The sequence below is a fragment of the Betta splendens genome, chromosome 6, assembly GCF_900634795.4.
Source record: "Betta splendens chromosome 6, fBetSpl5.4, whole genome shotgun sequence".
NCBI lineage: Eukaryota > Metazoa > Chordata > Actinopteri > Anabantiformes > Osphronemidae > Betta > Betta splendens.
Window position 1 is genome coordinate 13,141,901 of NC_040886.2, and position 27,400 is coordinate 13,169,300.

General features: G+C 41.2%; 1 protein-coding gene across 1 annotated transcript; it reads right to left on the reverse strand.

Annotated features, from left to right (window-relative positions):
• Positions 1 to 1,575: 1,575 nt before the first annotated feature.
• On the reverse strand, positions 1,576 to 27,102 carry LOC114857332 (mucin-2-like). Its single transcript, XM_055509831.1, has 34 exons — positions 26,999 to 27,102; positions 26,582 to 26,672; positions 26,378 to 26,487; positions 26,084 to 26,297; positions 25,880 to 26,005; positions 25,090 to 25,207; positions 24,872 to 25,010; positions 24,644 to 24,748; positions 24,454 to 24,523; positions 24,205 to 24,342; positions 23,949 to 24,113; positions 23,758 to 23,852; positions 23,524 to 23,650; positions 23,166 to 23,421; positions 20,857 to 20,906; positions 20,662 to 20,759; positions 20,405 to 20,556; positions 20,180 to 20,318; positions 19,993 to 20,100; positions 19,724 to 19,903; positions 19,411 to 19,650; positions 19,157 to 19,313; positions 18,888 to 19,016; positions 18,564 to 18,714; positions 17,285 to 17,325; positions 16,985 to 17,164; positions 16,644 to 16,888; positions 12,228 to 16,094; positions 9,226 to 11,954; positions 7,877 to 8,505; positions 2,048 to 2,088; positions 1,821 to 1,943; positions 1,637 to 1,735; positions 1,576 to 1,581 (listed from the first exon to the last, which is right to left on the reverse strand). Exons 1-34 carry the CDS (start codon positions 27,050 to 27,052, stop codon positions 1,576 to 1,578), a joined length of 11,172 nt encoding a protein of 3,723 aa, XP_055365806.1. The 5' UTR covers positions 27,053 to 27,102.
• Positions 27,103 to 27,400: the final 298 nt, after the last annotated feature.

The following is a 27,400-nucleotide window of genomic DNA, read 5'->3' on the forward strand; positions in this document are numbered from 1 at the left end:
GTGAAGTCTTTATGTCTATTGCTCAGAACATTTAGCAACCTGGCAACCACACTTGTCCACTGAAATGTAAGTGTGATCTTTCTTGATGCCACCGGTGCACTGTAGCTTCACTGTCTTTTTACTGGTGAGCATTCCTTTACAGCATTTGCATGAGTGCGTCAAACTGTTGCTCTCTGCAGAGTACCTGTGAATGACATTTCAGACAGGTTCTGTGTCAGTCAAGTGCTGTTTAGTGTGAATACATTTTTATGAATGAAATGTGAACAGGCAATGTTAGTGTAACTTGTGATGTTACTCTTGTGATACACATATCCCTGTTATCATTGATGCTATATCTTACATTGTTGATGATGCTTCACAGGATCCCTCACAGCTTTTGATGTCCACAGGCTCAATTGACCTGCAGCTGCCGACGACAAGATAGGTTGTGTTGGTGTTCATCTTACAGCTGTAACGAGGAGTGCCTGCAAATGACAGATCAATTAATAAAAGTTAGTTAGTGTCAATCCTGTAGACAGAATATTAGAAACACTAAAATATTTAAGAAATCATTAATTAATATTTTATAAATTATTCTATGTTTAAAAAAAACATCTAATGTGTGGAAAGACATTATAAGGCTTGAACTGGACCAGGTTGTTTATTAGTGAACAAAATATACTCTGAACAAAAATATGAATGCAACATTTGTGTCTTTGCTCCAATTTCTTACGAGATGAACTCAAATATCTGAAACATTTTGTACAGACAGAAAATAACCATATTTCTCAGGTATTGTTTCTGTCAATCTGTGATAGTAGTAAGCCCCTCCCCTTTGTTGAGATAATCTATCCCACCTCAGGTGTGCTGATTAAATAGCATTATCATTGATTGGGTGATTCATCAATAAATCTTGACTTTTTCATTTTAAAAGTGAAAATCATTTACAGGCTCCAGCTTCACAAATCATGTATTATTTTTATTCTCATGTTTTCAGTTTGTACAGACTGATTTGAGGTTTATAATATTACTTGGATTCCATTAAGTTTTAAAAGATTGTTTAAATAGTTCCGGTATGTTATATAGGTTTAATACTGTAGCATTAAAAAAAACATCTTGTAGAAAGAAAACTCATACTTACAAGTCTTACAACAACCATTCTTGTCATTTTGTTCAGTTCCCTATAAAATAGACAACATATGTTGTGAAATATACAGACAGGTGAAACTGGAAATTACTGTAACACATTACATTACATTACATAATTAATAAAGTCACCAATAATGATGATAAAAATATACTGTATGGTGTATGTGAAATCTAGTCTCGCCTGGGACTGATGTGAGCTGATCAGAACCATAACAAACAAGTACATCCACTGCAGCACTATCACCTCTAAACACAACATAGAATTATGAATTCATGCTTGTGTTTATACTTACAGGAACGCAGTTATCTTGATCAAATGGAGGACAGATCATTTTGTCTTTATGAACTGTGAAGACACCATTGTCCTCCTTGCAGCTGTATGTGCTACATTTGTCATTTGGTGGTGACCAAGACTTGGAGGACTGTAACAAGTGTAAATAAGGCCAGTTAAACCTTCGGGAATAATAACACAATTCATGTTCACTGCCAAGGATTCTGAATTTCTTACAGTAATAATGACTGTATTGAAGCCTGGGATCTCTGCAACACAGCTGATCTGTTTACACGACCCACAACATTGTCCAGGCTGCTCTTGGTACACAAATCCCTGTATCAAAACGCACATGTAAGGTGTGAGAGTATTAGATATTAGTACATGTGTTTCTAACCACCAAGACAACACTAACGCTTACCTTTGGACACAGAGTCAAACACTCTTTAGAATGACATGTGTGGACATTCAACTTGGTCTCAGGATCCTGAGTTTTACTACATTGACAGGTGTCACATGGGTTCGGGAAGAACTCCACACCAGGCTGTAAACAAAAAACATGAGGTCTGAGTCAATTTAGTATAAAGACCAGGAAACAGAGCGCCACTTTTCTCTGGTAAAGATGAAAGTACACAAAAATATATTTACCCTGTACTCAGTCTCATTGAAGACACAGACATGCTTGGGTACTAAATAGAAAGAAGTTTGAAGTTATGATCACCCAAAGTGCGAATACAGTATAAGTATAAGTATAAGTATAAGTAACAGTATAAGTAATTACAACTTTATTCAGAACTTACCACATGCATACAAGGGGCAGCAGCTGTCGCTTGATGCTTGAATCTCCAATTTAAATCCCAGTTTGCAATTGTGTATTGGTGATGGACAGAGGTGCGTATCACACTCTGGTACGGAAATGAAATATGGACGATGCAGTAACTTAAGCAGTCACATGTCACAAGTTACATATGCTTTATATTACTAGTACACATGTACTCAAATACTCATGTACTCATGTTTACAAATCTTGAATACTTAAAGACTGTAATGTAAGTACTACACAGTCCTAAATGACTTACCACACTGTGACTGGTTACAACAGCCCACTGTTCTAGTCACCAGAACCTGTCCGTCTCCCTTACAGACAACTGGATCTTGTATGGGACATGTGAGAGGCTGACACTGGACACCCATCATATCTTCATTACAGTCACACTGCTGACAGCCACTCTGCCACGTATCGCCATACTGTTTACCGGATGGAGGGAAAATACAGTTCTTACAGAAACAATTAGGATGAAAATAGTAAAAGTTACTTTTAATATTTACCTGTTTAGGAGAACCATCAGGTCCAGCACAGCCTTAAAGAATACAAATTTTAGGTCATTTTTAAATGTATTGATGTACTAAGAAATCAACAGGCAATTCAACAGAGAACATTGCCTTACATGCAGAAACACAAATGTCAGCGTTGGAACTGAACAAAGTCAGCCCCTCTGAGCAGAAACATCCCTCAGCGAAGGCCATGTTTTGGCAGTCTTGCCCGTACTTGTCATTGTATCTATGTTTGATGGAAAACAAAATGAAAACAAAATAATCTTTAATAAACAAATTGATGATTGATGCAGTCCAGACAACATAATCCAAAAACTAAAACATTACCTTGCATTACAGGTAGGTTCAACAGTGGGTCCACAAGGTTTGTAGACTTTATTTGCGGGACAGTTGGAGTCTTAAAATAAAAGAAGGTCAATTTATTATCTGATGAATGAGAAGTATGCGTGTTACTGATGTCATTGCAGACATGTTTCTTGTCTTCTAAAACGTACCACACAGTCCATTTGTGGCGCTCCTCCAGTCTACACAGACAGAGGCATCAGCGCATAACATGGCATACACCTGCAGACTGGAACAGCCCAGGGCGGAGTTTGGCATGTGGGTAACGTCATGTATACAGGCCGAATAGAAGTGCTGAGGATCAATGACTTCGCTGCACTTTTCAAACACCCTGATGAAACATTCAAGAGAAGAATGAGTAAGAAAATAAGTTACCAGAGGGGATTGAGGAGAATGAAGTGTCAGCGTGTCCACACTTTTATATAGTCTTACCTGTTGTGCAGAACGTCACAAACTGGTGTTGGCGGCGTTTTGTTTGGCATTCTTTTTGGTCTTGGTGCTGGTGCTGGTGACGTCTCACAATAGGGTTTGTCCTTATCATTTACATTCCAGGAGTTTGCCATCTCAGAGCATGAAGGGTGAATCTGGCCACTAGGTAATCTGCCGTCATTGCTCGTATTATTGTCACAGGTGCCTTAATATTAAATATTGACAGTTAATAACAAACTATTTCATCACGCGTTCTGCAACCATTGCTTAAATATTCTATTTGTTACAAGTCACTGTGTCATTGTATTGTGATTATAAAGTGATTATTTTGCTACGGTGACAAGTTGACTGTCAGCTGATTGACCATCTTACCACATTGTCCTTCTGTGTTGCTCTTGAAAAGAGAATATGGCAATTCAACTGTGAATATAATCCCTTCGTATCTCACAGCTGCTTTAATTGCTGGAATTTTCAAAAGCATCACAATTGAAGTACTGGTGATGGTGAAGTCCTGGTTAGAGTAGGTTGGGGACACCTTCTTGCCGTTGACATACACCTAAACCAGTATAACATTTATAAAGTCCATGAGTTTGTCATGTTCACCAAACACACATTTCACTGATTCAGAGATTATTTATAATTAAAGGCAGTCTGTTAAACAGATATTTACCAAGTTCACAGTCTTTGGTTTTCTCTGTTGTGTAAGAAGAATTTCAAAGTTTTTGTAAAACACAGTCAAGGACTTAGGACAAGTCACGGTTCCAGTGGCATCACAGTTTTCATTATTAATATGAATCTTAAAATTGTATTTGGGAGTGATCTCTTTGACTAAGACATATGCGCAGTTCTTCCGGAGGCTGTAATATGTGCCATCAAATGTCAAGTAATGACGATCTCCCCAGCCAGAGCAAACGCCTGCAATTAAAGCAGATACCGTTGTACAGTGCACTGCACCTGGTAGCATTGCAACAGTCATAGGCAGTTAGTCCAATGTGTAATTAAAAAAACAGTTACGTTAAACTTACATCTGCACTCAAAATGGAAACAGCAGCCTCCTTCATCATAGACTCTAACTGGTGGTTGCCCATTTGTACATGTTGGAATGTCCACTTCTTTACAAGGCACATGTTCCGTAATGACTTTTCCATCATTACATGATTCCGTGGTACAGTTGTCTAGATTCCATGACTCACCATTCTGTAAACCCCAATCAGTTCTTTTACAAATATGCACTATATGGTAAGGAACTTTTCAGAATGTATTTAAAAGCAGTAACAGTGGGTGAGTGGATCTCAAGTAGTGAGTGGCAGCCCATTAATAGTGCTGGCAGTTGTATTTTCAGAACTCACAAGAAACATGATAAAAATTAGGTCAATATTTGATTAAGGTAACTGTAACCCAAATCAAATAATTCTAAAAACTGATCATTGTTACAACATAAATACCTTTCGGGGTGGCTGTAAATATGAACAGTCCTTGAAGGGTTTTAGAGAGGTTAATGTTGTAGTGCTAGAGCTTGTTGAGGTGCTATGCGTTGGTGGAGTAGTAGAGTGACATGGTCTGGCAAGCTTCTCCACACCGCAAGACATGTTGCAGTAAGCAGTAAAACACCACCCTGCTCCGTCTGTTTTGTTGTACATGAAGCTTCCTGAATTGGATTGAAACAAAGACAGTGACGTCAGCATAAAATGTATCTAGTTCTTTGATCACTTCGGATCTTACTAATGTTTTTTGTTTATGATTGTTTATGTATAAATATTTATTTGAATGCAATTTATTAAAAATATAAAAAATGTATTTAATAATATATTTGACTTTACAACAAACACTTTTGAACTGAGGAAGCAAGTTGTTATCAGATTTATTGTTTACCTGAGGAGAAGTGCTTGTCCATGTATGTGCAAAAACAAAGAGTTGTTCTGCGTGGAGTTGAAGACTGTGTAGTTGTGGAAGTAGAAATCTTTTTAGTTGTGGTGGGTTTTATGGTAACTGTTGTATTAACAACCATTGGTCCTGTAGCTGCTGAAGTTTTCACCAATGGCTTTGTTACTACATGATCAGGTGGGGTGGTTAGTTTTGTAGTACTCTTGGAACGTTCTGTGGTTGTTGTGCCAGTGGGTTTTTTTGTTGTTGATAATGTGGTGGTTGTTTTAGATTGAGGTTTCAAAGTTGTTGTTGTTGTTTTGGGACGTTCTGTGGTTGTTGTGGATCTTGAAGTTGTTGTGCCAGTGGGTTTCTCTGTTGTTGATGAGGTGGTGGTTGTTTTGGATTTAGGGGTTGAGGTTGTTGTTGTTTTTGGACTTTCTGTGGTCGTTGTGGACCCTGGCGTTGTGGTGCCAGTGGGTTTTTCTGTTGTTGATGAGGTGGTGGTTGTTTTAGATTCAGGGCTTGAGGTTGTTGTTGTTTCAGGAATTTCTGTGGTTGTTGTGGACCCTGAAGATGTGGTGCCAGTGGGTTTTTCTTTTGTTGATGAGGTTGTTGTTGTTTTCGGACTTTCTGTGGTTGTTGTGGACCCTGAAGATGTTGTGCCAGTGGGTTTTTCTGTTGTTGATGAGGTGGCGGTTGTTTTAGATTTAGGGCTTGAGGTTGTTGTTGTTTCAGGACTTTCTGTGGTTGTTGTGGACACTGAAGATGTTGTGCCAGTGGGTTTTTCTGTTGTTGATGAGGTTGTTGTTGGTTTGGGACTTTCTGTGGTCGTTGTGGACCCTGGCGTTGTGGTGCCAGTGGGTTTTTCTGTTGTTGATGAGGTGGTGGTTGTTTTAGATTCAGGGCTTGAGGTTGTTGTTGTTCAGGAATTTCTGTGGTTGTTGTGGACCCTGAAGATGTGGTGCCAGTGGGTTTTTCTTTTGTTGATGAGGTTGTTGTTGTTTTCGGACTTTCTGTGGTTGTTGTGGACCCTGAAGATGTTGTGCCAGTGGGTTTTTCTGTTGTTGATGAGGTGGCGGTTGTTTTAGATTTAGGGCTTGAGGTTGTTGTTGTTTCAGGACTTTCTGTGGTTGTTGTGGACACTGAAGATGTTGTGCCAATGGGTTTTTCTGTTGTTAATGAGGTTGTTGTTGTTTTTGGACTTTCTGTGGTCGTAGTGGATCCTGACGTTGTGGTGCCAGTGGGTTTTTCTGTTGTTGATGAGGTTGTTGTTGTTTTGGGACTTTCTGTGGTTGTTGTGGACCCTGGCGTTGTGGTGCCAGTGGGTTTTTCTGTTGTTGATGAGGTGATGGTTGTTTTAGATTCAGGGCTTGAGGTTGTTGTTGTTTCAGGAATTTCTGTGGTTGTTGTGGACCCTGAAGATGTGGTGCCAGTGGGTTTTTCTGTTGTTGATGAGGTTGTTGTTGTTTTCGAACTTTCTGTGGTTGTTGTGGACCCTGAAGATGTTGTGCCAGTGGGTTTTTCTGTTGTTGATGAGGTGGCGGTTGTTTTAGATTTAGGGCTTGAGGTTGTTGTTTCAGGACTTTCTGTGGTTGTTGTGGACACTGAAGATGTTGTGCCAATGGGTTTTTCTGTTGTTGATGAGGTTGTTGTTGTTTTTGGACTTTCTGTGGTTGTAGTGGATCCTGACGTTGTGGGTGCCCAGTGGGTTTTCTGTTGTTGATGAGGTTGTTGTTGTTAGTTTTGGGACTTTCTGTGGTTGTTGTGGACCAGGGCGTTGTGGGTGCCAGTGGGTTTTTCTGTTGTTGATGAAGGTGGTTGTTGTTCTAGATTCAGGGCTTGAGGTTGTTGTTGGTTTCAAGGAATTTCTGTGGTTGTTGATGGACCCTGAAGATGTCGGGGTTGCCAGTGGGTTTTTTCTGTTGTTGATGAGGTTGTTGTTGTTTTTGGACTTTCTGGGTTGTAGTGGATCCTGAACGTTGTGGTGCCAGTGGGTTTTTTCTGTTGTTGATGAGGTTGTTTGTTGTTTGTTTGGGACTTTTCTGTGGTTGTTTGTGGACCCTGCGTTGTGGTGCCCAGTGGGTTTTTCTGTTGTTGATGAGGTGGTGGTTGTTCTAGATTCAGGGCTTGAGGTTGTTGTTGTTTCAGGAATTTCTTGTGGTTGTTGTGGACCTGAAGATGTGGTGGTGCCAGTGGGTTTTTTCTGTTGTTGATGAGGTTGTTGTTGTTTTTGGACTTTTCTGTGATTGTAGTGGATCCTGACGTTGTGGTGGCGCAGTGGGGTTTTTCTGTTGTTGATGAGGTTGTTGTTGTTTTGGGGATTTTCTGTGGTTTGTGTGGACCCTGGCGTTGTGGTGCCAGTGGGTTTTTTTCTGTTGTTGATGGGGTGGTGGTTGTTCTAGATTCAGGGCTTGAGGTTGTTGTTGTTTCAGGAATTTCTGTGGTTGTTTGTGGCCCTGAAGATGTGGTGCCAGTGGGGTTTTTCTGTTGTTGATGAGGTTGTTGTTGTTTTGGGACTTTCTGTGGTTATGGTTGATCCTGAAGTTGTGGTGCTAGTGGGTTGTTCTGTTGTTGATAAGGTGGTGGTTGTTTTAGATTCAGGGCTTGAGGTTGTTGTTGTTTCAGGACTTTCTGTGGTTGTTGTAGACCCTGAAGATGTTGTGCCAGTGGGTTTTTCTGTTGTTGATGAGGTTGTTGTTGTTTCGGGACTTTCTGTGGTTGTTGTGGACCCTGGCGTTGTGGTGCCAATGGGTTTTTCTGTTGTTGATGAGGTGGTGGTTGTTTTAGATTCAGGGCTTGAGGTTGTTGTTGTTTCAGGAATTTCTGTGGTTGTTGTGGACCCTAAAGATGTTGTGCCAGTGGATTTTTCTGTTGTTGCTGAGGTTGTTGTTGTTTCGGGACTTTCTGTGGTTGTGGTGGATCCTGACGTTGTGGTGCCAGTGGGTTTTTCTGTTGTTGATGAGGGTGTTGTTCTTTTGGGACCTTCTGTGGTTGATGTGGATCCTGAAGTTGTGGTGCCAGTGGGTTTTTCTGTTGTTGATGAGGTGGTGGTTGTTTTGAGACTTTCTGTCGTTGTTGTGGATCCTGAAGTTGTGGTGCCAGTGGGTTTCTCTGTTGTTGATGAGGTTGTTGTTGTTTTGGGACTTTTCTGTGGTTGTGGGTGGATCCTGAAGTTGTGGTGCCAGTTGATTTTTCTGTTGTTGATAAGGGTGGTGGTTTTGTTTTAGATTCAGGGCTTGATGTTTTTGTTGTTTTAGGACTTTCTGTGGTTGTTGTGGACCCTGAAGATGTTGTGCCAGTGGGTTTTTCTGTTGTTGCTGAGGTTGTTGTTGTTTTAGGACTTTCTGTGGTTGTTGTGGACCCTGAAGATGTTGTGCCAGTGGGTTTTTCTGTTGTTGATGAGGTTGTTGTTGTTTTTGGACTTTCTGTGGTTGTGGTTGATCCTGAAGTTGTGGTGCCCGTGGGTTGTTCTGTTGTTGATAAGGTGGTGGTTGTTTTAGATTTAGGGATTGAGGTTGTTGTTGTTTTAGGACTTTCTGTGGTTGATGTGGACCCTGACGAAGTTGTGCCAGTGGGTTTTTCTGTTGTTGATGAGGTTGTTGTTGTTTTTGGACTTTCTGTGGTTGTAGTGGATCCTGACGTTGTGGTGCCAGTGGGTTTTTCTGTTGTTGATGAGGTGGTGGTTGTTTTAGATTCAGGGCTTGCGGTTGTTGTGTTGTTTCAGGAATTTCTGTTGTTGTTGTGGACCCTGAAGATGTTTGTGCCAGTGGATTTTTCTGTTGTGGCTGAGGTGGTAGTTGTTTTTAGGACTTTCTGTGGTTGTTGTGGATCCTGAAGTTGTGGTGCCAGTGGGGTTTTCTGTTGTTGATGAGGTTGTTGTTGTTTTGGGACTTTCTGTGGTTGTGGTTGATCCTGAAGTTGTGGTGCCAGTGGGTTGTTCTGTTGTTGATAAGATGGTGGTTGTTTTAGATTCAGGGCTTGAGGTTGTTGTTGTTTCAGGACTTTCTGTGGTTGTTGTGGAGACTGAAGATGTTGTGCCTGTGTTTTTTTCTGTTGTTGATGAGGTTGTTGTTGTTTTGGGACTTTCTGTGGTTGTTGTGGACCCTGAAGATGTTGTGCCAGTGGGTTTTTCTGTTGTTGCTGAGGTTGTTGTTGTTTTAGGACTTTCTGTGGTTGTTGTGGACCCTGAAGTTGTTGTGCCAGTGCGTCTTTCTGTTGTTGATGAGGTGGTAGTTGTTTTGGGACTTTCTGTGGTTGTGGTTGATCCTGAAGTTGTGGTGCCAGTGGGTTGTTCTGTTGTTGATAAAGTGGAGGTTGTTTTAGATTTAGGGTTAGAGGTTGTTGTTGTTTTAGGACTTTCTGTGGTTGTTGTGGGCCCTGAAGATGTTGTGCCAGTGGGTTTTTCTGTTGTTGATGAGGTGGTGGTTGTCTTGGGACCTTTTGTCGTTGTTGTAGACTCTGAAGTTGTTGTGCCAGTGGGTTTTTCTGTTGTTGGTGAGGTGGTGGTTGTTTTGGGACTTTCTGTGGTTGTTGTGGATCCTGAAGTTGTGGTGCCAGTGGGTTTCTCTGTTGTTGATGAGGTGATGGTTGTTTTAGATTCAGGGCTTGAGGTTGTTGTTGTTTCAGGAATTTCTGTGGTTGTTGTGGACCCTGACGATGTGGTGCCAGTGGGTTTTTCTGTTGTTGATGAGGTTGTTGTTGTTTTCGGACTTTCTGTGGTTGTTGTGGACCCTGAAGATGTTGTGCCAGTGGGTTTTTCTGTTGTTGATGAGGTGGCGGTTGTTTTAGATTTAGGGCTTGAGGTTGTTGTTTCAGGACTTTCTGTGGTTGTTGTGGACACTGAAGATGTTGTGCCAATGGGTTTTTCTGTTGTTGATGAGGTTGTTGTTGTTTTTGGACTTTCTGTGGTTGTAGTGGATCCTGACGTTGTGGTGCCAGTGGGTTTTTCTGTTGTTGATGAGGTTGTTGTTGTTTTGGGACTTTCTGTGGTTGTTGTGGACATTGGCGTTGTGGTGCCAGTGGGTTTTTCTGTTGTTGATGAGGTGGTGGTTGTTCTAGATTCAGGGCTTGAGGTTGTTGTTGTTTCAGGAATTTCTGTGGTTGTTGTGGACCCTGAAGATGTGGTGCCAGTGGGTTTTTCTGTTGTTGATGAGGTTGTTGTTGTTTTTGGACTTTCTGTGGTTGTAGTGGATCCTGACGTTGTGGTGCCAGTGGGTTTTTCTGTTGTTGATGAGGTTGTTGTTGTTTTGGGACTTTCTGTGGTTGTTGTGGACCCTGGCGTTGTGGTGCCAGTGGGTTTTTCTGTTGTTGATGAGGTGGTGGTTGTTCTAGATTCAGGGCTTGAGGTTGTTGTTGTTTCAGGAATTTCTGTGGTTGTTGTGGACCCTGAAGATGTGGTGCCAGTGGGTTTTTCTGTTGTTGATGAGGTTGTTGTTGTTTTTGGACTTTCTGTGATTGTAGTGGATCCTGACGTTGTGGTGCCAGTGGGTTTTTCTGTTGTTGATGAGGTTGTTGTTGTTTTGGGACTTTCTGTGGTTGTTGTGGACCCTGGCGTTGTGGTGCCAGTGGGTTTTTCTGTTGTTGATGGGGTGGTGGTTGTTCTAGATTCAGGGCTTGAGGTTGTTGTTGTTTCAGGAATTTCTGTGGTTGTTGTGGACCCTGAAGACGTGGTGCCAGTGGGTTTTTCTGTTGTTGATGAGGTTGTTGTTGTTTTGGGACTTTCTGTGGTTATGGTTGATCCTGAAGTTGTGGTGCTAGTGGGTTGTTCTGTTGTTGATAAGGTGGTGGTTGTTTTAGATTCAGGGCTTGAGGTTGTTGTTGTTTCAGGACTTTCTGTGGTTGTTGTAGACCCTGAAGATGTTGTGCCAGTGGGTTTTTCTGTTGTTGATGAGGTTGTTGTTGTTTCGGGACTTTCTGTGGTTGTTGTGGACCCTGGCGTTGTGGTGCCAATGGGTTTTTCTGTTGTTGATAAGGTGGTGGTTGTTTTAGATTCAGGGATTGAGGTTGTTGTTGTTTCAGGAACTTCTGTGGTTGTTGTGGACCCTAAAGATGTTGTGCCAGTGGATTTTTCTGTTGTTGCTGAGGTTGTTGTTGTTTCGGGACTTTCTGTGGTTGTGGTGGATCCTGACGTTGTGGTGCCAGTGGGTTTTTCTGTTGTTGATGAGGGTGTTGTTCTTTTGGGACCTTCTGTGGTTGTGGTTGATCCTGAAGTTGTGGTGCCAGTGGGTTTTTCTGTTGTTGATGAGGTTGTTGTTGGACTTTCTGTCGTTATTGTGGACACTGAAGATGTTGTGCGAGTGGGTTTTTCTGTTGTTGATGAGGTTGTTGTTGTTTTGGGACTTTCTGTGGTTGTGGTTGATCCTGAAGTTGTGGTGCCAGTGGGTTTTTCTGTTGTTGATAAGGTGGAGGTTGTTTTAGATTCAGGGCTTGAGGTTGTTGTTGTTTTGGGAATTTCTGTGGTTTTTGTGGACCCTGAAGATGTTGTGCCAGTGGATTTTTCTGTTGTGGCTGAGGTGGTAGTTGTTTTAGGACTTTCTGTGGTTGTTGTGGATCCTGAAGTTGTGGTGCCAGTGGGTTTTTCTGTTGTTGATGAGGGTGGTGGTTGTTTTTGAGACTTTCTGTCGTTGTTGTGGATCCTGAAGTTGTGGTGCCAGTGGGTTTTCTCTGTTGTTGATGAGGTTGTTGTTGTTTTGGGACTTTCTGTGGTTGTGGTTGATCCTGAAGTTGTGGTGCCAGTTGATTTTTCTGATGTTGATAAGGTGGTGGTTGTTTTAGATTCAGGGCTTGATGTTTTTGTTGTTTTAGGACTTTCTGTGGTTGTTGTGGACCCTGAAGATGTTGTGCCAGTGGGTTTTTCTGTTGTTGCCGAGGTTGTTGTTGTTTTAGGACTTTCTGTGGTTGTTGTGGACCCTGAAGATGTTGTGCCAGTGGGTTTTTCTGTTGTTGATGAGGTTGTTGTTGTTTTGGGACTTTCTGTGGTTGTGGTTGATCCTGAAGTTGTGGTGCCCGTGGGTTGTTCTGTTGTTGATAAGGTGGTGGTTGTTTTAGATTTAGGGCTTGAGGTTGTTGTTGTTTTAGGACTTTCTGTGGTTGATGTGGACCCTGAAGAAGTTGTGCCAGTGGGTTTTTCTGTTGTTGATGAGGTTGTTGTTGTTTTTGGACTTTCTGTGGTTGTAGTGGATCCTGACGTTGTGGTGCCAGTGGGTTTTTCTGTTGTTGATGAGGTGGTGGTTGTTTTAGATTCAGGGCTTGCGGTTGTTGTTGTTTCAGGAATTTCTGTTGTTGTTGTGGACCCTGAAGATGTTGTGCCAGTGGATTTTTCTGTTGTGGCTGAGGTGGTAGTTGTTTTAGGACTTTCTGTGGTTGTTGTGGATCCTGAAGTTGTGGTGCCAGTGGGGTTTTCTGTTGTTGATGAGGTTGTTGTTGTTTTGGGACTTTCTGTGGTTGTGGTTGATCCTGAAGTTGTGGTGCCAGTGGGTTGTTCTGTTGTTGATAAGATGGTGGTTGTTTTAGATTCAGGGCTTGAGGTTGTTGTTGTTTCAGGACTTTCTGTGGTTGTTGTGGAGACTGAAGATGTTGTGCCTGTGTTTTTTTCTGTTGTTGATGAGGTTGTTGTTGTTTTGGGACTTTCTGTGGTTGTTGTGGACCCTGAAGATGTTGTGCCAGTGGGTTTTTCTGTTGTTGCTGAGGTTGTTGTTGTTTTAGGACTTTCTGTGGTTGTTGTGGACCCTGAAGTTGTTGTGCCAGTGCGTCTTTCTGTTGTTGATGAGGTGGTAGTTGTTTTGGGACTTTCTGTGGTTGTGGTTGATCCTGAAGTTGTGGTGCCAGTGGGTTGTTCTGTTGTTGATAAAGTGGAGGTTGTTTTAGATTTAGGGTTAGAGGTTGTTGTTGTTTTAGGACTTTCTGTGGTTCTGGTGGGCCCTGAAGATGTTGTGCCAGTGGGTTTTTCTGTTGTTGATGAGGTGGTGGTTGTCTTGGGACCTCTTGTGGTTGTTGTAGACTCTGAAGTTGTTGTGCCAGTGGGTTTTTCTGTTGTTGGTGAGGTGGTGGTTGTTCTAGATTCAGGGCTTGAGGTTGTTGTTGTTTCAGGAATTTCTGTGGTTGTTGTGGACCCTGAAGATGTGGTGCCAGTGGGTTTTTCTGTTGTTGATGAGGTTGTTGTTGTTTTTGGACTTTCTGTGATTGTAGTGGATCCTGACGTTGTGGTGCCAGTGGGTTTTTCTGTTGTTGATGAGGTTGTTGTTGTTTTGGGACTTTCTGTGGTTGTTGTGGACCCTGGCGTTGTGGTGCCAGTGGGTTTTTCTGTTGTTGATGGGGTGGTGGTTGTTCTAGATTCAGGGCTTGAGGTTGTTGTTGTTTCAGGAATTTCTGTGGTTGTTGTGGACCCTGAAGATGTGGTGCCAGTGGGTTTTTCTGTTGTTGATGAGGTTGTTGTTGTTTTGGGACTTTCTGTGGTTATGGTTGATCCTGAAGTTGTGGTGCTAGTGGGTTGTTCTGTTGTTGATAAGGTGGTGGTTGTTTTAGATTCAGGGCTTGAGGTTGTTGTTGTTTCAGGACTTTCTGTGGTTGTTGTAGACCCTGAAGATGTTGTGCCAGTGGGTTTTTCTGTTGTTGATGAGGTTGTTGTTGTTTCGGGACTTTCTGTGGTTGTTGTGGACCCTGGCGTTGTGGTGCCAATGGGTTTTTCTGTTGTTGATGAGGTGGTGGTTGTTTTAGATTCAGGGCTTGAGGTTGTTGTTGTTTCAGGAATTTCTGTGGTTGTTGTGGACCCTAAAGATGTTGTGCCAGTGGATTTTTCTGTTGTTGCTGAGGTTGTTGTTGTTTCGGGACTTTCTGTGGTTGTGGTGGATCCTGACGTTGTGGTGCCAGTGGGTTTTTCTGTTGTTGATGAGGGTGTTGTTCTTTTGGGACCTTCTGTGGTTGTGGTTGATCCTGAAGTTGTGGTGCCAGTGGGTTTTTCTGTTGTTGATGAGGTTGTTGTTGGACTTTCTGTCGTTATTGTGGACACTGAAGATGTTGTGCGAGTGGGTTTTTCTGTTGTTGATGAGGTTGTTGTTGTTTTGGGACTTTCTGTGGTTGTGGTTGATCCTGAAGTTGTGGTGCCAGTGGGTTTTTCTGTTGTTGATAAGGTGGAGGTTGTTTTAGATTCAGGGCTTGAGGTTGTTGTTGTTTTGGGAATTTCTGTGGTTTTTGTGGACCCTGAAGATGTTGTGCCAGTGGATTTTTCTGTTGTGGCTGAGGTGGTAGTTGTTTTAGGACTTTCTGTGGTTGTTGTGGATCCTGAATTTGTGGTGCCAGTGGGTTTTTCTGTTGTTGATGAGGTGGTGGTTGTTTTGAGACTTTCTGTCGTTGTTGTGGATCCTGAAGTTGTGGTGCCAGTGGGTTTCTCTGTTGTTGATGAGGTTGTTGTTGTTTTGGGACTTTCTGTGGTTGTGGTGGATCCTGAAGTTGTGGTGCCAGTTGATTTTTCTGTTGTTGATAAGGTGGTGGTTGTTTTAGATTCAGGGCTTGATGTTTTTGTTGTTTTAGGACTTTCTGTGGTTGTTGTGGACCCTGAAGATGTTGTGCCAGTGGGTTTTTCTGTTGTTGCTGAGGTTGTTGTTGTTTTAGGACTTTCTGTGGTTGTTGTGGACCCTGAAGATCTTGTGCCAGTGGGTTTTTCTGTTGTTGATGAGGTTGTTGTTGTTTTGGGACTTTCTGTGGTTGTGGTTGATCCTGAAGTTGTGGTGCCCGTGGGTTGTTCTGTTGTTGATAAGGTGGTGGTTGTTTTAGATTTAGGGCTTGAGGTTGTTGTTGTTTTAGGACTTTCTGTGGTTGATGTGGACCCTGAAGAAGTTGTGCCAGTGGGTTTTTCTGTTGTTGATGAGGTTGTTGTTGTTTTTGGACTTTCTGTGGTTGTAGTGGATCCTGACGTTGTGGTGCCAGTGGGTTTTTCTGTTGTTGATGAGGTGGTGGTTGTTTTAGATTCAGGGCTTGCGGTTGTTGTTGTTTCAGGAATTTCTGTTGTTGTTGTGGACCCTGAAGATGTTGTGCCAGTGGATTTTTCTGTTGTGGCTGAGGTGGTAGTTGTTTTAGGACTTTCTGTGGTTGTTGTGGATCCTGAAGTTGTGGTGCCAGTGGGGTTTTCTGTTGTTGATAAGATGGTGGTTGTTTTAGATTCAGGGCTTGAGGTTGTTGTTGTTTCAGGACTTTCTGTGGTTGTTGTGGACCCTGAAGATGTTGTGCCAGTGGGTTTTTCTGTTGTTGCTGAGGTTGTTGTTGTTTTAGGACTTTCTGTGGTTGTTGTGGACCCTGAAGTTGTTGTGCCAGTGCGTCTTTCTGTTGTTGATGAGGTGGTAGTTGTTTTGGGACTTTCTGTGGTTGTGGTTGATCCTGAAGTTGTGGTGCCAGTGGGTTGTTCTGTTGTTGATAAAGTGGAGGTTGTTTTAGATTTAGGGTTAGAGGTTGTTGTTGTTTTAGGACTTTCTGTGGTTGTTGTGGGCCCTGAAGATGTTGTGCCAGTGGGTTTTTCTGTTGTTGATGAGGTGGTGGTTGTCTTGGGACCTTTTGTGGTTGTTGTAGACTCTGAAGTTGTTGTGCCAGTGGGTTTTTCTGTTGTTGGTGAGGTGGTGGTTGTTTTGGGACTTTCTGTGGTTGTTGTGGATCCTGAAGTTGTGGTGCCAGTGGGTTTCTCTGTTGTTGATGAGGTTGTTGTTGTTTTGGGACTTTCTGTGGTTGTGGTGGATCCTGAAGTTTTGGTGCCAGTGGGTTTTTCTGTTGTTGATAAGGTGGTGGTTGTTTTAGATTCAGGGCTTGAGGTTGTTGTTGTTTTGGGACTTTCTGTGGTTGTGGTGGATCCTGACGTTGTGGTGCCAGTTGGTTTTTCTGTTGTTGATAAGGTGGTGGTTGTTTTAGATTCAGGGCTTAAGGTTGTTGTTGTTTTAGGACTTTCTGTGGTTGTTGTGGACCCTGGCGTTGTGGTGCCATTGGGTTTTTCTGTTGTTGATGAGGTGGTGGTTGTTTTAGATTCAGGGCTAGAGGTTGTTGTTGTTTCAGGAGTTTCTGTGGTTGTTGTGGACCCTGAAGATGTTGTGCCAGTGGGTTTTTCTGTTGTTGATGAGGTGGTGGTTGTCTTGGGACCTTCTGTGGTTGTTGTAGACTCTGAAGTTGTTGTGCCAGTGGGTTTTTCTGTTGTTGGTGAGGTGGTGGTTGTTTTGGGACTTTCTGTGGTTGTTGTGAATCGTGAAGTTGTGGTGCCAGTGGGTTTCTCTGTTGTTGATGAGGTTGTTGTTGTTTTGGGACTTTCTGTGGCTGTGGTGGATCCTGAAGTTGTGGTGCCAGTGGGTTTTTCTGTTGTTGTTGAGGTGGTACTTGTTTTAGATTCAGGGCTTGAGGTTGTTGTTGTTTTGGGACTTTCTGTGGTTGTTGTGGATCCTGAAGTTGTTGTGCCAGTGGGTGTTTCCTTTGTTGATGAGGTTGTGGTCGTTTTAGATACAGGACTTGAGGTTGTCGTGGAACCTTCAGTGGTTGTTGTTGATCCTAAAGTTGTAAAAATTAGTGATTGTCTACTAAAATTCTTAAAAAAATGTATTTTATATATAATATAAAATATTATATATTTTGAACCGGTCTTACCAGATGTTGTAAAAGTAAAAATAGGTGTTGCAGTAGTAGTTTCGAAGCAAGGTTCAATGTTCCTAATAACAGTGCCATTTGGTCCACAAACAGCAGTAATACAGGCTCCATTTCCATCATGGGTCTTGTAGATTATGTCTCCATACTGGTAAGTGTGCTCTCCATATGAACACGGGCAATCTGTAAAATAAGAGTTGTATTACAGCCTATCTTCCAATAAAATGCATTAATAAAACAAGATATTAACTACACCTTCTACAGTATAACTATGCTAAACATAACTATGTTTTTGCAGCTCACCTTGTTCATAGCTGCATATCACCTTTGTTGAAGAACAGTGACTGAAAAGTAAGAAGTACTGTAAGAAATTTATTTTAGAAATAAAATGATTTATTATGTCATGTTTCAAATTAAAGCGTATACATAAGTTACAATGCAGCAGTAAATTAGTTTCCATTTTACAATTAAGCAAACAAATGCACTGGGATGTTTTATATGTGAAGGTTAAAGGAGACTGCTTATACAGCTTGTGTTTTTCAAGTCCACTGCTGAAACAAGCTGTTTTAAGGGTTTGTCGCAAGTGAAGGTAATCTCCACCTCTCTTTGCAGAATTGCAGTTTTTGTCAGATGGGTCATAGGTCACTGCGTCCGCCTTGTTGTTGTCTAGCTAATGGTAGGAGCGTGTTACTGGCACGCTAATGATGTGTCTGTCATAGACTGCTATGATGCATCTTCACTGTTTCCAATTGTGTGTCACGGAAATTTAGGTGTGGTATTCCGGGCAGCTTTGCTTTCCATAAGGGGCTAGAAATACACACTTTGAGACGCGCAGTGTGGGCGATCTATGGAACTTTTTAGCATTAAAACTTACAGATAACTCAAAACATCAAGGTCCATTTCTTTAGCCTAATTTAGCATGAAAAAAGCATATGCAGGAGATATCAGGGAAAGTTTAAGGACATACATAAATGATCAGGATCAGATACGATAGAAGATGAATGTGTCATGAACCAGGCTGTTCCGGTGTCTTCTAGGTTGTTTTGTTAATTTCCTGTATTATTTTGTTGTTCCCGGGCTTGGTTCCTGTCTGCTTTAAGTTTGGTTCACCAGTCATGTGTTTACGTCCTGTTTTATGTTCATGCACTTCCGGTTCTGTCCTGTCTTGTCTAGTTCACCTTTGTCTCCTGTCACGTCATCACCAGCTGTGTCTCATTATCAATCACCTCCCTGCATTTAAGCACCTGTACGGTCCTTTGCTCTCTGTCAGTTAGTTGTTCGTCGTATGCTCAGTTGTCAGACCCACTGTTCGTAAGTAAGTGTTCTGGTTTTGTATTGACTCGTGCCTGCCCTGACTGTGCTTTGCCTTGTCCATGCCTGTACCTCTGCCTGGATATCGTGACCCTCAGTTTTTGAGTACTGCCTGCCCGACTTCTGTTTTGCTTGCCGTTCTTGGATAATATTGAATAAACTCTGTTCATCACCGAGCCTGTCTCCTGAGCTGTGCGTTTGGGTTCTTCATCCCTGTCTGCTCGCGGTGAGCCCCGACAGAGTGTCAGCATTTGTATAATGGAAAATGTACCATTTGTTACAGTTGTCCTGTGACGGCATGGCTGCCCCTTCTGTATAATGGTTTCCTTCATCATCGTAACAGCCACAATCTTCCTTTGACACACATTTCATAGTAGTTTCCTCCAGATATGAGCGCTCCGGTGGGCAGAGTGGATAGCAGCCTAAAACGGTTGAAACATGCAGTTTATTGTCACTATTATTATTATTATTATTATTAGTAGTAGTAGCACTGAAACTGTAAACACACACAACTATGGCCCCAACTACAACACTATAAAAGGTAAATTGCCATGCAGTATAAATGATACACAGGCTCCTTTGATGTGATTTGTACCTTCTAGTGCAGGAATTTTATTGTAGCAGGTTCCTGAAGGATTCCTGCATGTTTTCATGCATGGCTTTCCACAGGGCTCATAGTGCCACTCACACTCCCCATCAGGGTTGTAATAATCACAGAATAAAGCTGATGATACAAAACACATCAATGTTGATGAAATCTTCAATAACAAAAATATAAGTCAGGCTCTGTTTATAATATTTAAAACTAAAATGACAATTAGATGTTTGCATTATCTGTTTATTTCACAAATTTAAAACACTTACGGCAAACAGTGGGAGTCCTCCATCTGACACAGGCCCCGGCCTCATTACAGACTGCTGCATAGACGGCTACAGCCGTGCAGAAACACTCACAGTCTCCTCCTGTGTTGCAGCCACATGTATCTCCCACACAGGCATCATAGTATTTTTGGGGAGGCACCTGTTTTGAAAAAAAGTCGTATTAAGGCCAGGGATAGTCTGAATCATATTATTCAAATGCAGACAGTTCTTCTAATCAGTTTGAAAAGTTTTCTTGCCTTTGAATGACAAGCAGCAAACACGTCACTGTTGATAATACTGCAGTGTTTAGCTGCCCATGCCTGCCTGTGTGGGGACACACTACATGGATCCTGCAGTGCCACTGCATTAGGACACGTTGAAGATAATTTCCAGGTGTTTCCAAACTCAAGTGGATCAACCACAACTTCTTTGCTCCTTGTGGTGAAATCGTTCTTGACATTCCCATCGTAATTCCCACAGAGGCCACAGACTTTGCCCTGGAATCACATGGAATCACCTGTAAAATCATGTTTGCTGTTACTTTACTATACCCTTAAATCTGTTACCAACCTGGAACGCAGGCCGTAGTCTGATTATCAGTGTTGTAAGCCTGTTCCAGATCACAACAAGACCATTCTGAGCCTCAATGACAACATATATCCCCATGGTGTTGACGTGAAAGGGGATGTTCACTCCTCTGCTCTGATTTATAACTTTGACATTTTCCTCTGAAAGAACAATTTCACTGTTCTGAAAGACAAGATTTTTAATCATGTTAATTTCAGCATATTTTAAAAACAATATTTTTGTAGAACTGAAGCCTACTGTATGTACAGTACCCCTAAGTAAAGTTTGATAGATGTGGAGCAGATGCTCTCAGTTGTTCCACATGGGACGTTCTCAATCAAGACCCTGAAGCTGCCGTCTTCATCATCATCACAGAAGTCCTGCAAGTGATTGTACAGATCAGTACAAGTCTGACAAAAAACATTCACAGACTGAAGCACTATAGAGCATGTGTTATACCTGAGTAACGACATAGACACAGTTCCCATTGAAGGTGAATGTTCTTTGATCAAAAGTGGTGTAATGTCCTTCTCCATAGATGGTGCAGACACCATCACATTCATTATCTGTACAGGCCCAGTTTCTGCCTTTGCAAGTGCTGTAATTTAAAAAGATGGAGTGATCAGCCACAATCAAAGCATCTGGTGGTAAACAATGCACAGGGCATTAAACTGTAAGACTCACCATGTGTTGCAGCCCACAGTGACAGACTGTCCAGCGTTATACGATTCTCCATTATAAGTGCAGGGACAGTCCTCCTCCTCAACACAACCTCCGTTTCCATCTGACAAAAGGCCATCAGGACACACACATCCCGGGACACACTGTTTGCTGAGCTAAACAAACAATATGTATAATTAACATCTGAGTGTTTGCTACTTTTATGTACTTGTATTAGTAAAATAATTGATAAAAGCCATTAACCAGGGTCTCATACGTACACATTCTGTGGCCAGTGAGCAACTTTTCTGGCACTCTGACCCTTTGTCACCTGGCTTTGCCCCGGAGCAGTTGAAGTAAACCATGGGCTCGCTGCATGCTGGTGACAACAGAAGGGCGGGTTTTTAAAGTGTTTTACTTACATGAAGTTGTGCTAGATGAGAAACATAATAAAAAGGACAAAGTTTTGTACCCACATTCATTTAAATAGCTTCCAGCACATATGAGGTTTCCACCACGACAGAAGCTGAAATGTCCAGAAAAAAAGCAATGTAAAGAATAATAATAATAATAATTACTAAATAAAGCATTTCTATTGGAGACTGCATAGTGAATGTTGCCTTGTTAAATGTATCGCTGACAAAATGCTGAAGCATTTAAAACATATCTAAAAGTTGCTGAAGATCGGGGTTGGTGCTTTTATTTTGAAAGGATATAAAGGGCATTTTTGTGGGTAATTGCTAAATTGTAAATAGACTCATTAACTACTGATAATAAACCAGTTAAAAGTATAAATGAATAAATATTTTGAATTTAGGATTTGGTTTGTGGTAAGAGGTAACGTTTGAGTAGTGTGTATGAGAGCTAGCGTTTTAGTAGTGCGTATGAGGTAACTTTCAGTTAAAAAACAATGGATTCCAAAATAAAAGTAAGCCAAGCTAATAGTTTGCCACATTGATTTCTGCCTTGCAGACCGAGGCATCTCTGTATCTAACTGTTTTTACCCTCAGTCACAAAGCATGCGAACCATAAATGTAGCAAATATCGTTAAATCAAGTGGTAGCTGACTTGACCGCGGTCTCTGAAGAGACCAGTATTTCTCATAGGAGAAATACTGCTGCTATCTGCTATTGTAGGATGTATCCAGTGTGGTGACGTCACAGAGTATCTGGGAGTGGTGGACAGCTTTGTGCACTGGTGTGGACAGAACTACCTCCAACTGAACATCAGTAAAACTAAGGAGCTGATATTAGACTTTAGGAAATCTGGGAGTGCTGTCACCCCTCTCAATATTAAAAAGGAAGAGGTGGAAGTGGTGACCGAGTACAAATACCTATGAGTGTACCTGGACAATAAACTGGACTGGAAAAAGAACTCATCAGCTGTGAACAAGAAGGCCCAGAGCAGAATGTACGTCCTGAGGAGGCTCAGGTCCTTTAACGACTGCAGCTCCATGCTGAGGATGTTCTATAAGGCTGTGGTGGCCAGTGTAGTGTTCTATGCTGTTGTCTGTGGGGCAGCAGCATGAATGCAGCAGACAGTAACAGACTGGACAAACTGATCAGGAGGGCTGGTTCTGTTCTAGGGGTGGAACTGGACCCCCTAAATGCTGTAGCTGAGAGGAGGATGCTGGTCCAACTCCTCTCTATCCTAGACAACACCTCCCACCCTCTACACACTGTGCTGGCTGGACAGAGGAGCACCTTCAGCCAGAGGCTGATCAGTATTTGGTGCTCCACAGAACACCACCGGAGATCCTTCTACTGGTGGCCATCAGTCTGTAATCCATCTGTGCAATAACATGTACAGTATAATAAAACTTGTGCAAAATAATTTCCCTCTGGGATTAATGAAGGTTTTTGAAACCTGTGAGTCCATGTGATAATATTTGAATGTTTACATTGTTTACTTAGCTAGCGATTAGCTTAGTGCACGTTGGTTTTTGCTCACAACTCAGCATGTGATAGCTAGCAAGCTTTGGCACATATGCATGGGTTACTTAGGACCTCAGCTTACATTTGGGCCAAGGTTTATTTGTGTTGCATAACGTATTGCAGCGATAGATCTACAAATGCGTCATATACAGTACTAGCGCAGGTAGTGATATAATGATAACTACATGCTACCGGGTTATTATATTATATTTTCGTCTGTGTTTGATACACATGAACAACATATATAGCGTCATAGCCCTCACTTTGCTGTTTAATTTGATGTTAAGCATGTTTACGTTAGTTCATATTTGTTTTTTTTGTTTATTTATGTCACAACCGTACTCACCTGCAGGGTATCCTTATTTGGTATACTTGGGTTTTATAAGGTTTTAATAGCTAAATTGTAAAATAGTCTTATCAACTGGCAACTGCCTGTCACACTACCCATTCAAAAGCAAAAATAGTGCAAATAAACCTAAAAATTTAGATTGGCACTTTTAATTTGAAATGATTCAATACTATACTACATGTATATATATGTAGAACAATTTAGTGGTATAGTGGATTAGTCCTCGGCAGTTAAACAATAAGTTATATCAGTCGTAACTGAAAACATTCTGCCAAGATCAATTACATATGAAAAATAAATAATTAACCACAGATAAAACACACTTTTGATTAATGGCATGTTAGCTTACTTACTATACTGCACAGCTTTGTGCAGATTGTGTTTTTATATTTTATCATTATGTTTTAATTAAAATGGCCCAAATAACAATAAATCTAACAGTTATTGCTTTGATTTTATTTTTCTCAAAAACAAACCAAAACCAAAACTCAGTAAAACTCACCAGGTCTGTCCATTAACTTTGATGACATCTCCAGCTTGTACCACAGTTTCTCCCATTTGACAGGGGCATTGTGACGCTGTGACACACTCTCCCTTGTCATCGAGGTACGTTCCTTCAGCACAGCCGCAGCCATCAAGTGGAGTAAAGTCAATGTCGCATGTTAATTCTGACTGAGTAAGAGAACGACAGGTGCGACCACAGCTTGTCATCTGGTAGTCATACACAAACGTAGCAGGGCAGTCATCTATGTATTTTCCTGTGAAGGGAGACAGTTGACAAACACATCACTCAGTGTTTGAAAGTCCGATCAATGCAAACTGTAGCCGATGTCACATTTGATATTGTGAGTTAATCTCACCACACGCTGTGTCTCTCCAGCCATTAAGAAAGACGCCTGCAGCCGCACACGCATGGACATAGGAGGATAAGGCAGCACACATACACTCCTCACTGTTATCACAGGCACAGCTGTCGTAAATACAATTCTGGAAAGAGAAGCAGCAGCAACACACTTTATCTGTAAAAATACATGGATGTGACCAGTGTAAAATGCATTCATATACAACTTCAAACAAGAAGAATAATCACTTACGTCGTGAAAGACGTTAGGGCTGATTTCAGAATGACACTTGGCAAAAATCTCATTTGGGTCTTTCAACAAGGAGCACCAGTGTTTCGCATATTTCTCTAGAAAGGAAAATAATCATGTTTAGTGATAGTGTTTTGTGGTAGTGTTGTAATTAATAAAACAGAAAAATATACAGGATAGTATCTGTGACATACCCTTCTGTATGTTGATTGTGCATGGGTCTCCAAGTGTATTCGTCACATCAGGGCAGTTTGTTCTGCTTTTCCATGCGTTGGCAAATGTTTCAGCAGTTCCCTCAATCAAACCATTTGTGTTTTTGAAGTCATCAGCTTCAACATCATTAAAATCTCCACAAAGGCCTGAGCAAAAATAAACCAACATTGATTTATTATAATATGAAATACTCAGCAACAACAATATGTCAAAAGTACAAAATGAAACAAAACCCACCTGTGAGTTGTCCTTTATTGGAAACACTAGCTTTAATGTAGACCTGCATAAATGGTATGATCTGGATCTCAAGGTCAAACCCATATATAGTGTGGACTAGAATAAAGAAAGTTGATGGGCTGAACGCTATGAACTCATCTGCAAAGAAAAAGATACTTCAAAGTCAATAAAGACACTGTTTTTATGTTAAGCTAATTTACTTGTTTTTCAGCTTTTTGTTGTGAATTCAAAGGACAATAAAACACTTACTTCTGTAAAGAGGAAGTTGAGTAATCAATGAGTTGTAGAGGACCTGTCCATTTTCTTTAATCACAAGCATCTTCATTGAAAGAATGTAGTAATATACAGTAATCAACACCAGGGGACTATTTCAATCAGCACAGCCATGCATATCATACTGTAAGAAATGAGTAGTTCACCACAATATGCTGTAATTTACCATTTCATTTGGCAGTAACAGCGTGACAGCAGACAGACACGTGGATTTCTCTGATTTCTCACATTTTACCAGGTCACCATGAACAGTGATATTTCCATTAGGTCCCTGAGAATGAAGATGAAAATTTACAATACTATAACAGTAGTAGTCCAATACAATACTGTGTACAGTATATATATATATATACTGTATGTGTATGTGTGTGTGTAAATACACGTATTGCCTCACCTTGGACAGAACATAAGAACAATCTCCATGGAACGTATAGGTTTTAGCATCATAGGTGGTGATGTGAGAGCCTCCAATGATGGAGCAGACACCAGGACAGTCTACATTTAAACAACTCCACTGACCCTGCGAACATGTGCTGTTGACACATGTCAGTTAGTTACACTGGCAAATTGTGTTAAATAAAATGTGGTGAATGTAAAAATTATATAAATCACCATTTGTGACAAGTGCTTGAGTAAGAATCCCCAGGTTGGTATGACTGGCCGTTGTGCAGGCAGGGGCACTGGTCGACAGCTACACAGCCCCTGTGTGTGACGTCATCAAGGAGAGTACCTTGGTAGGAACAGAATAACATCAGTACTAATAACAATGCAAAAACTAAAATAAATATCATTGATTTTCAATATAAGTAGTAAGCAGCAGGAATAAAATACAGTTAATTAATAACAAATTCTTGAATTGGTGCCATGTGTGCATAAGAATACAGCATAATGTGCAGTATTTCACACTTCAATAGTGGTAAATGATAAAAATGGTGCAAACACTGATTACAGTCGATGCTGTTGATAATGAAGCATGAAAGCTGAGTAAGAACTGCTTCTATTTTATTTCTTGTTTTTTTTATTGTATTCCTATTGCCATTACAATATGACCTTACATTCCCTTAGCTTTACTAATTACTGCTTGTCACATCAATTTTAATTATTGCCTCAGTTCTCCTCCCAAGCTGACAGACTGTTTGCCTTCACATTGTGACTCTTCATACAGTATGCTTTGTTTGCTTTGTACAGATGCCTTTGTTTGCATCTGGTGACCCCAGTATGTTTATGTGGGCGATACTGTGAAAATTGAGTTAGCTGCAAAAGACTTTCTTCATATAAGAGAAGGTAAAAATGTCAGTCTAAAAACACTACCTAAAAAAACTATCTAATGACAATAGATTAAAAGTTGACAACACTATCAAAATATCATAAAATCATTTATAATCTTTAAATAGGCTCTTACCAGATGGACAGAAGCATCCGTCTATGCAGTGTTCCGTACACAGTTCCTTTCTGTGTTGATTGCTGCAGGTGTCAGTACAAGGGTTCCCACATTCAGAATACTCCAGGTTGAGTGGACATGACTTTTCTATTCAACACAAAGACATTTAGCGGCAGTGATTTTCTCAAATGAAGTTTGAATAAGTTTCCTTGCTCGTGTTCTCACCACACAGTTTGTTGGTCGTCCATTTCTGTGGCCGTCCGCCTGCGTGTGCACACTGACGGGAGAACTCTGAGATGGTGGAACACAGGCAGGAGGAGCTGCTGTTGCTGCAGCTGCACAGGTCCATCGCACAGGCTTTGATGAAGGAGTCAGTGTCAATCAGGTTCTTACAGCTGAGAAACGCAGGTTCTGACAGCAGGTTCTTACAGATCTCAGTCTGTGTCAGAGGAGGATGGATTTAATGTACAGCTGAGTTGAGTAAATGAGGACATTTGAAGTAAAGGCATTTGCTGTTACCTCATTTGAACAGATCTGTTTGACTGGAGAGATTTCTTCACAGCTTTCAGTTGGACCATCGAGCTTCGATAACGCTCCATAATCTTCAATACTTATGGAGCTCTCCATATCTAGAGGAAGTAAATGTTTTAACAAACCAATAACTTACTGAGTAAAGTTCAGTTTCTAACAAGCTACTGTATTTTTATTTTATTCAATATTTACCAGGTGTCTGGAATTCATTAAAAATCTGGGCTCCATTATAGTCACCGCACAGACCACAAGTTTGATTCTTAAACTTTGAATCCAGCTCAACCTGAAAAATAGATTTGCTTTAAACATTTGATTAACGGCCTCTATGCATTTATGTGTTCAGACACAGCAGATGAGCATGAAACTCAGCAAATACCACTAAGAAAACATCATGTGACTACAGTAAATAGCTGGTTATTTTATAATAATAGATTATCTAATCAGATTATGGATCAGCTTGCTTAAAGCAAGATACTAGACATTTAGAACACTTTGTATTTCATCCAGAGTAGTCGTTCATTATTAGTTTTTATATTACTTAGTAACATGTTAACTTTCAATGAACCCAATTGGACACAAAAATTTTGATGCAATTGATCATGAACTTACCCACAACGTGTCCTCTTGATTCCATATGATAGCCATTCCCAGCTTGGCCTCCATTTTGACGTATGAGCCAGATCTTTTGATTGAAATGCCAGCTCTGATGTAGGGTATGGTGACACTAGAGGCGACAGAGGATCAACATATTAGGAAGGTGAGACATTAACAATCACTGTAATCAGCCAGTTAAATATCACACTCACGGTTTGTCATTGACTATGATGGAAGTTTTGCTTAATTCCACCACGTCTCCATCAAGCTTTATAGAGACCTTCTTAATGCTAGTGACTCCATTTATCTCCTCACGCTGCAGCTGAATATTGAAGGTCTCATAATCGCTTTTGCAATGTGACGTGAGGAGATAGTTGCAAGTGAATGGAAGCTGGAAGAAATCGCCATCATACGTCT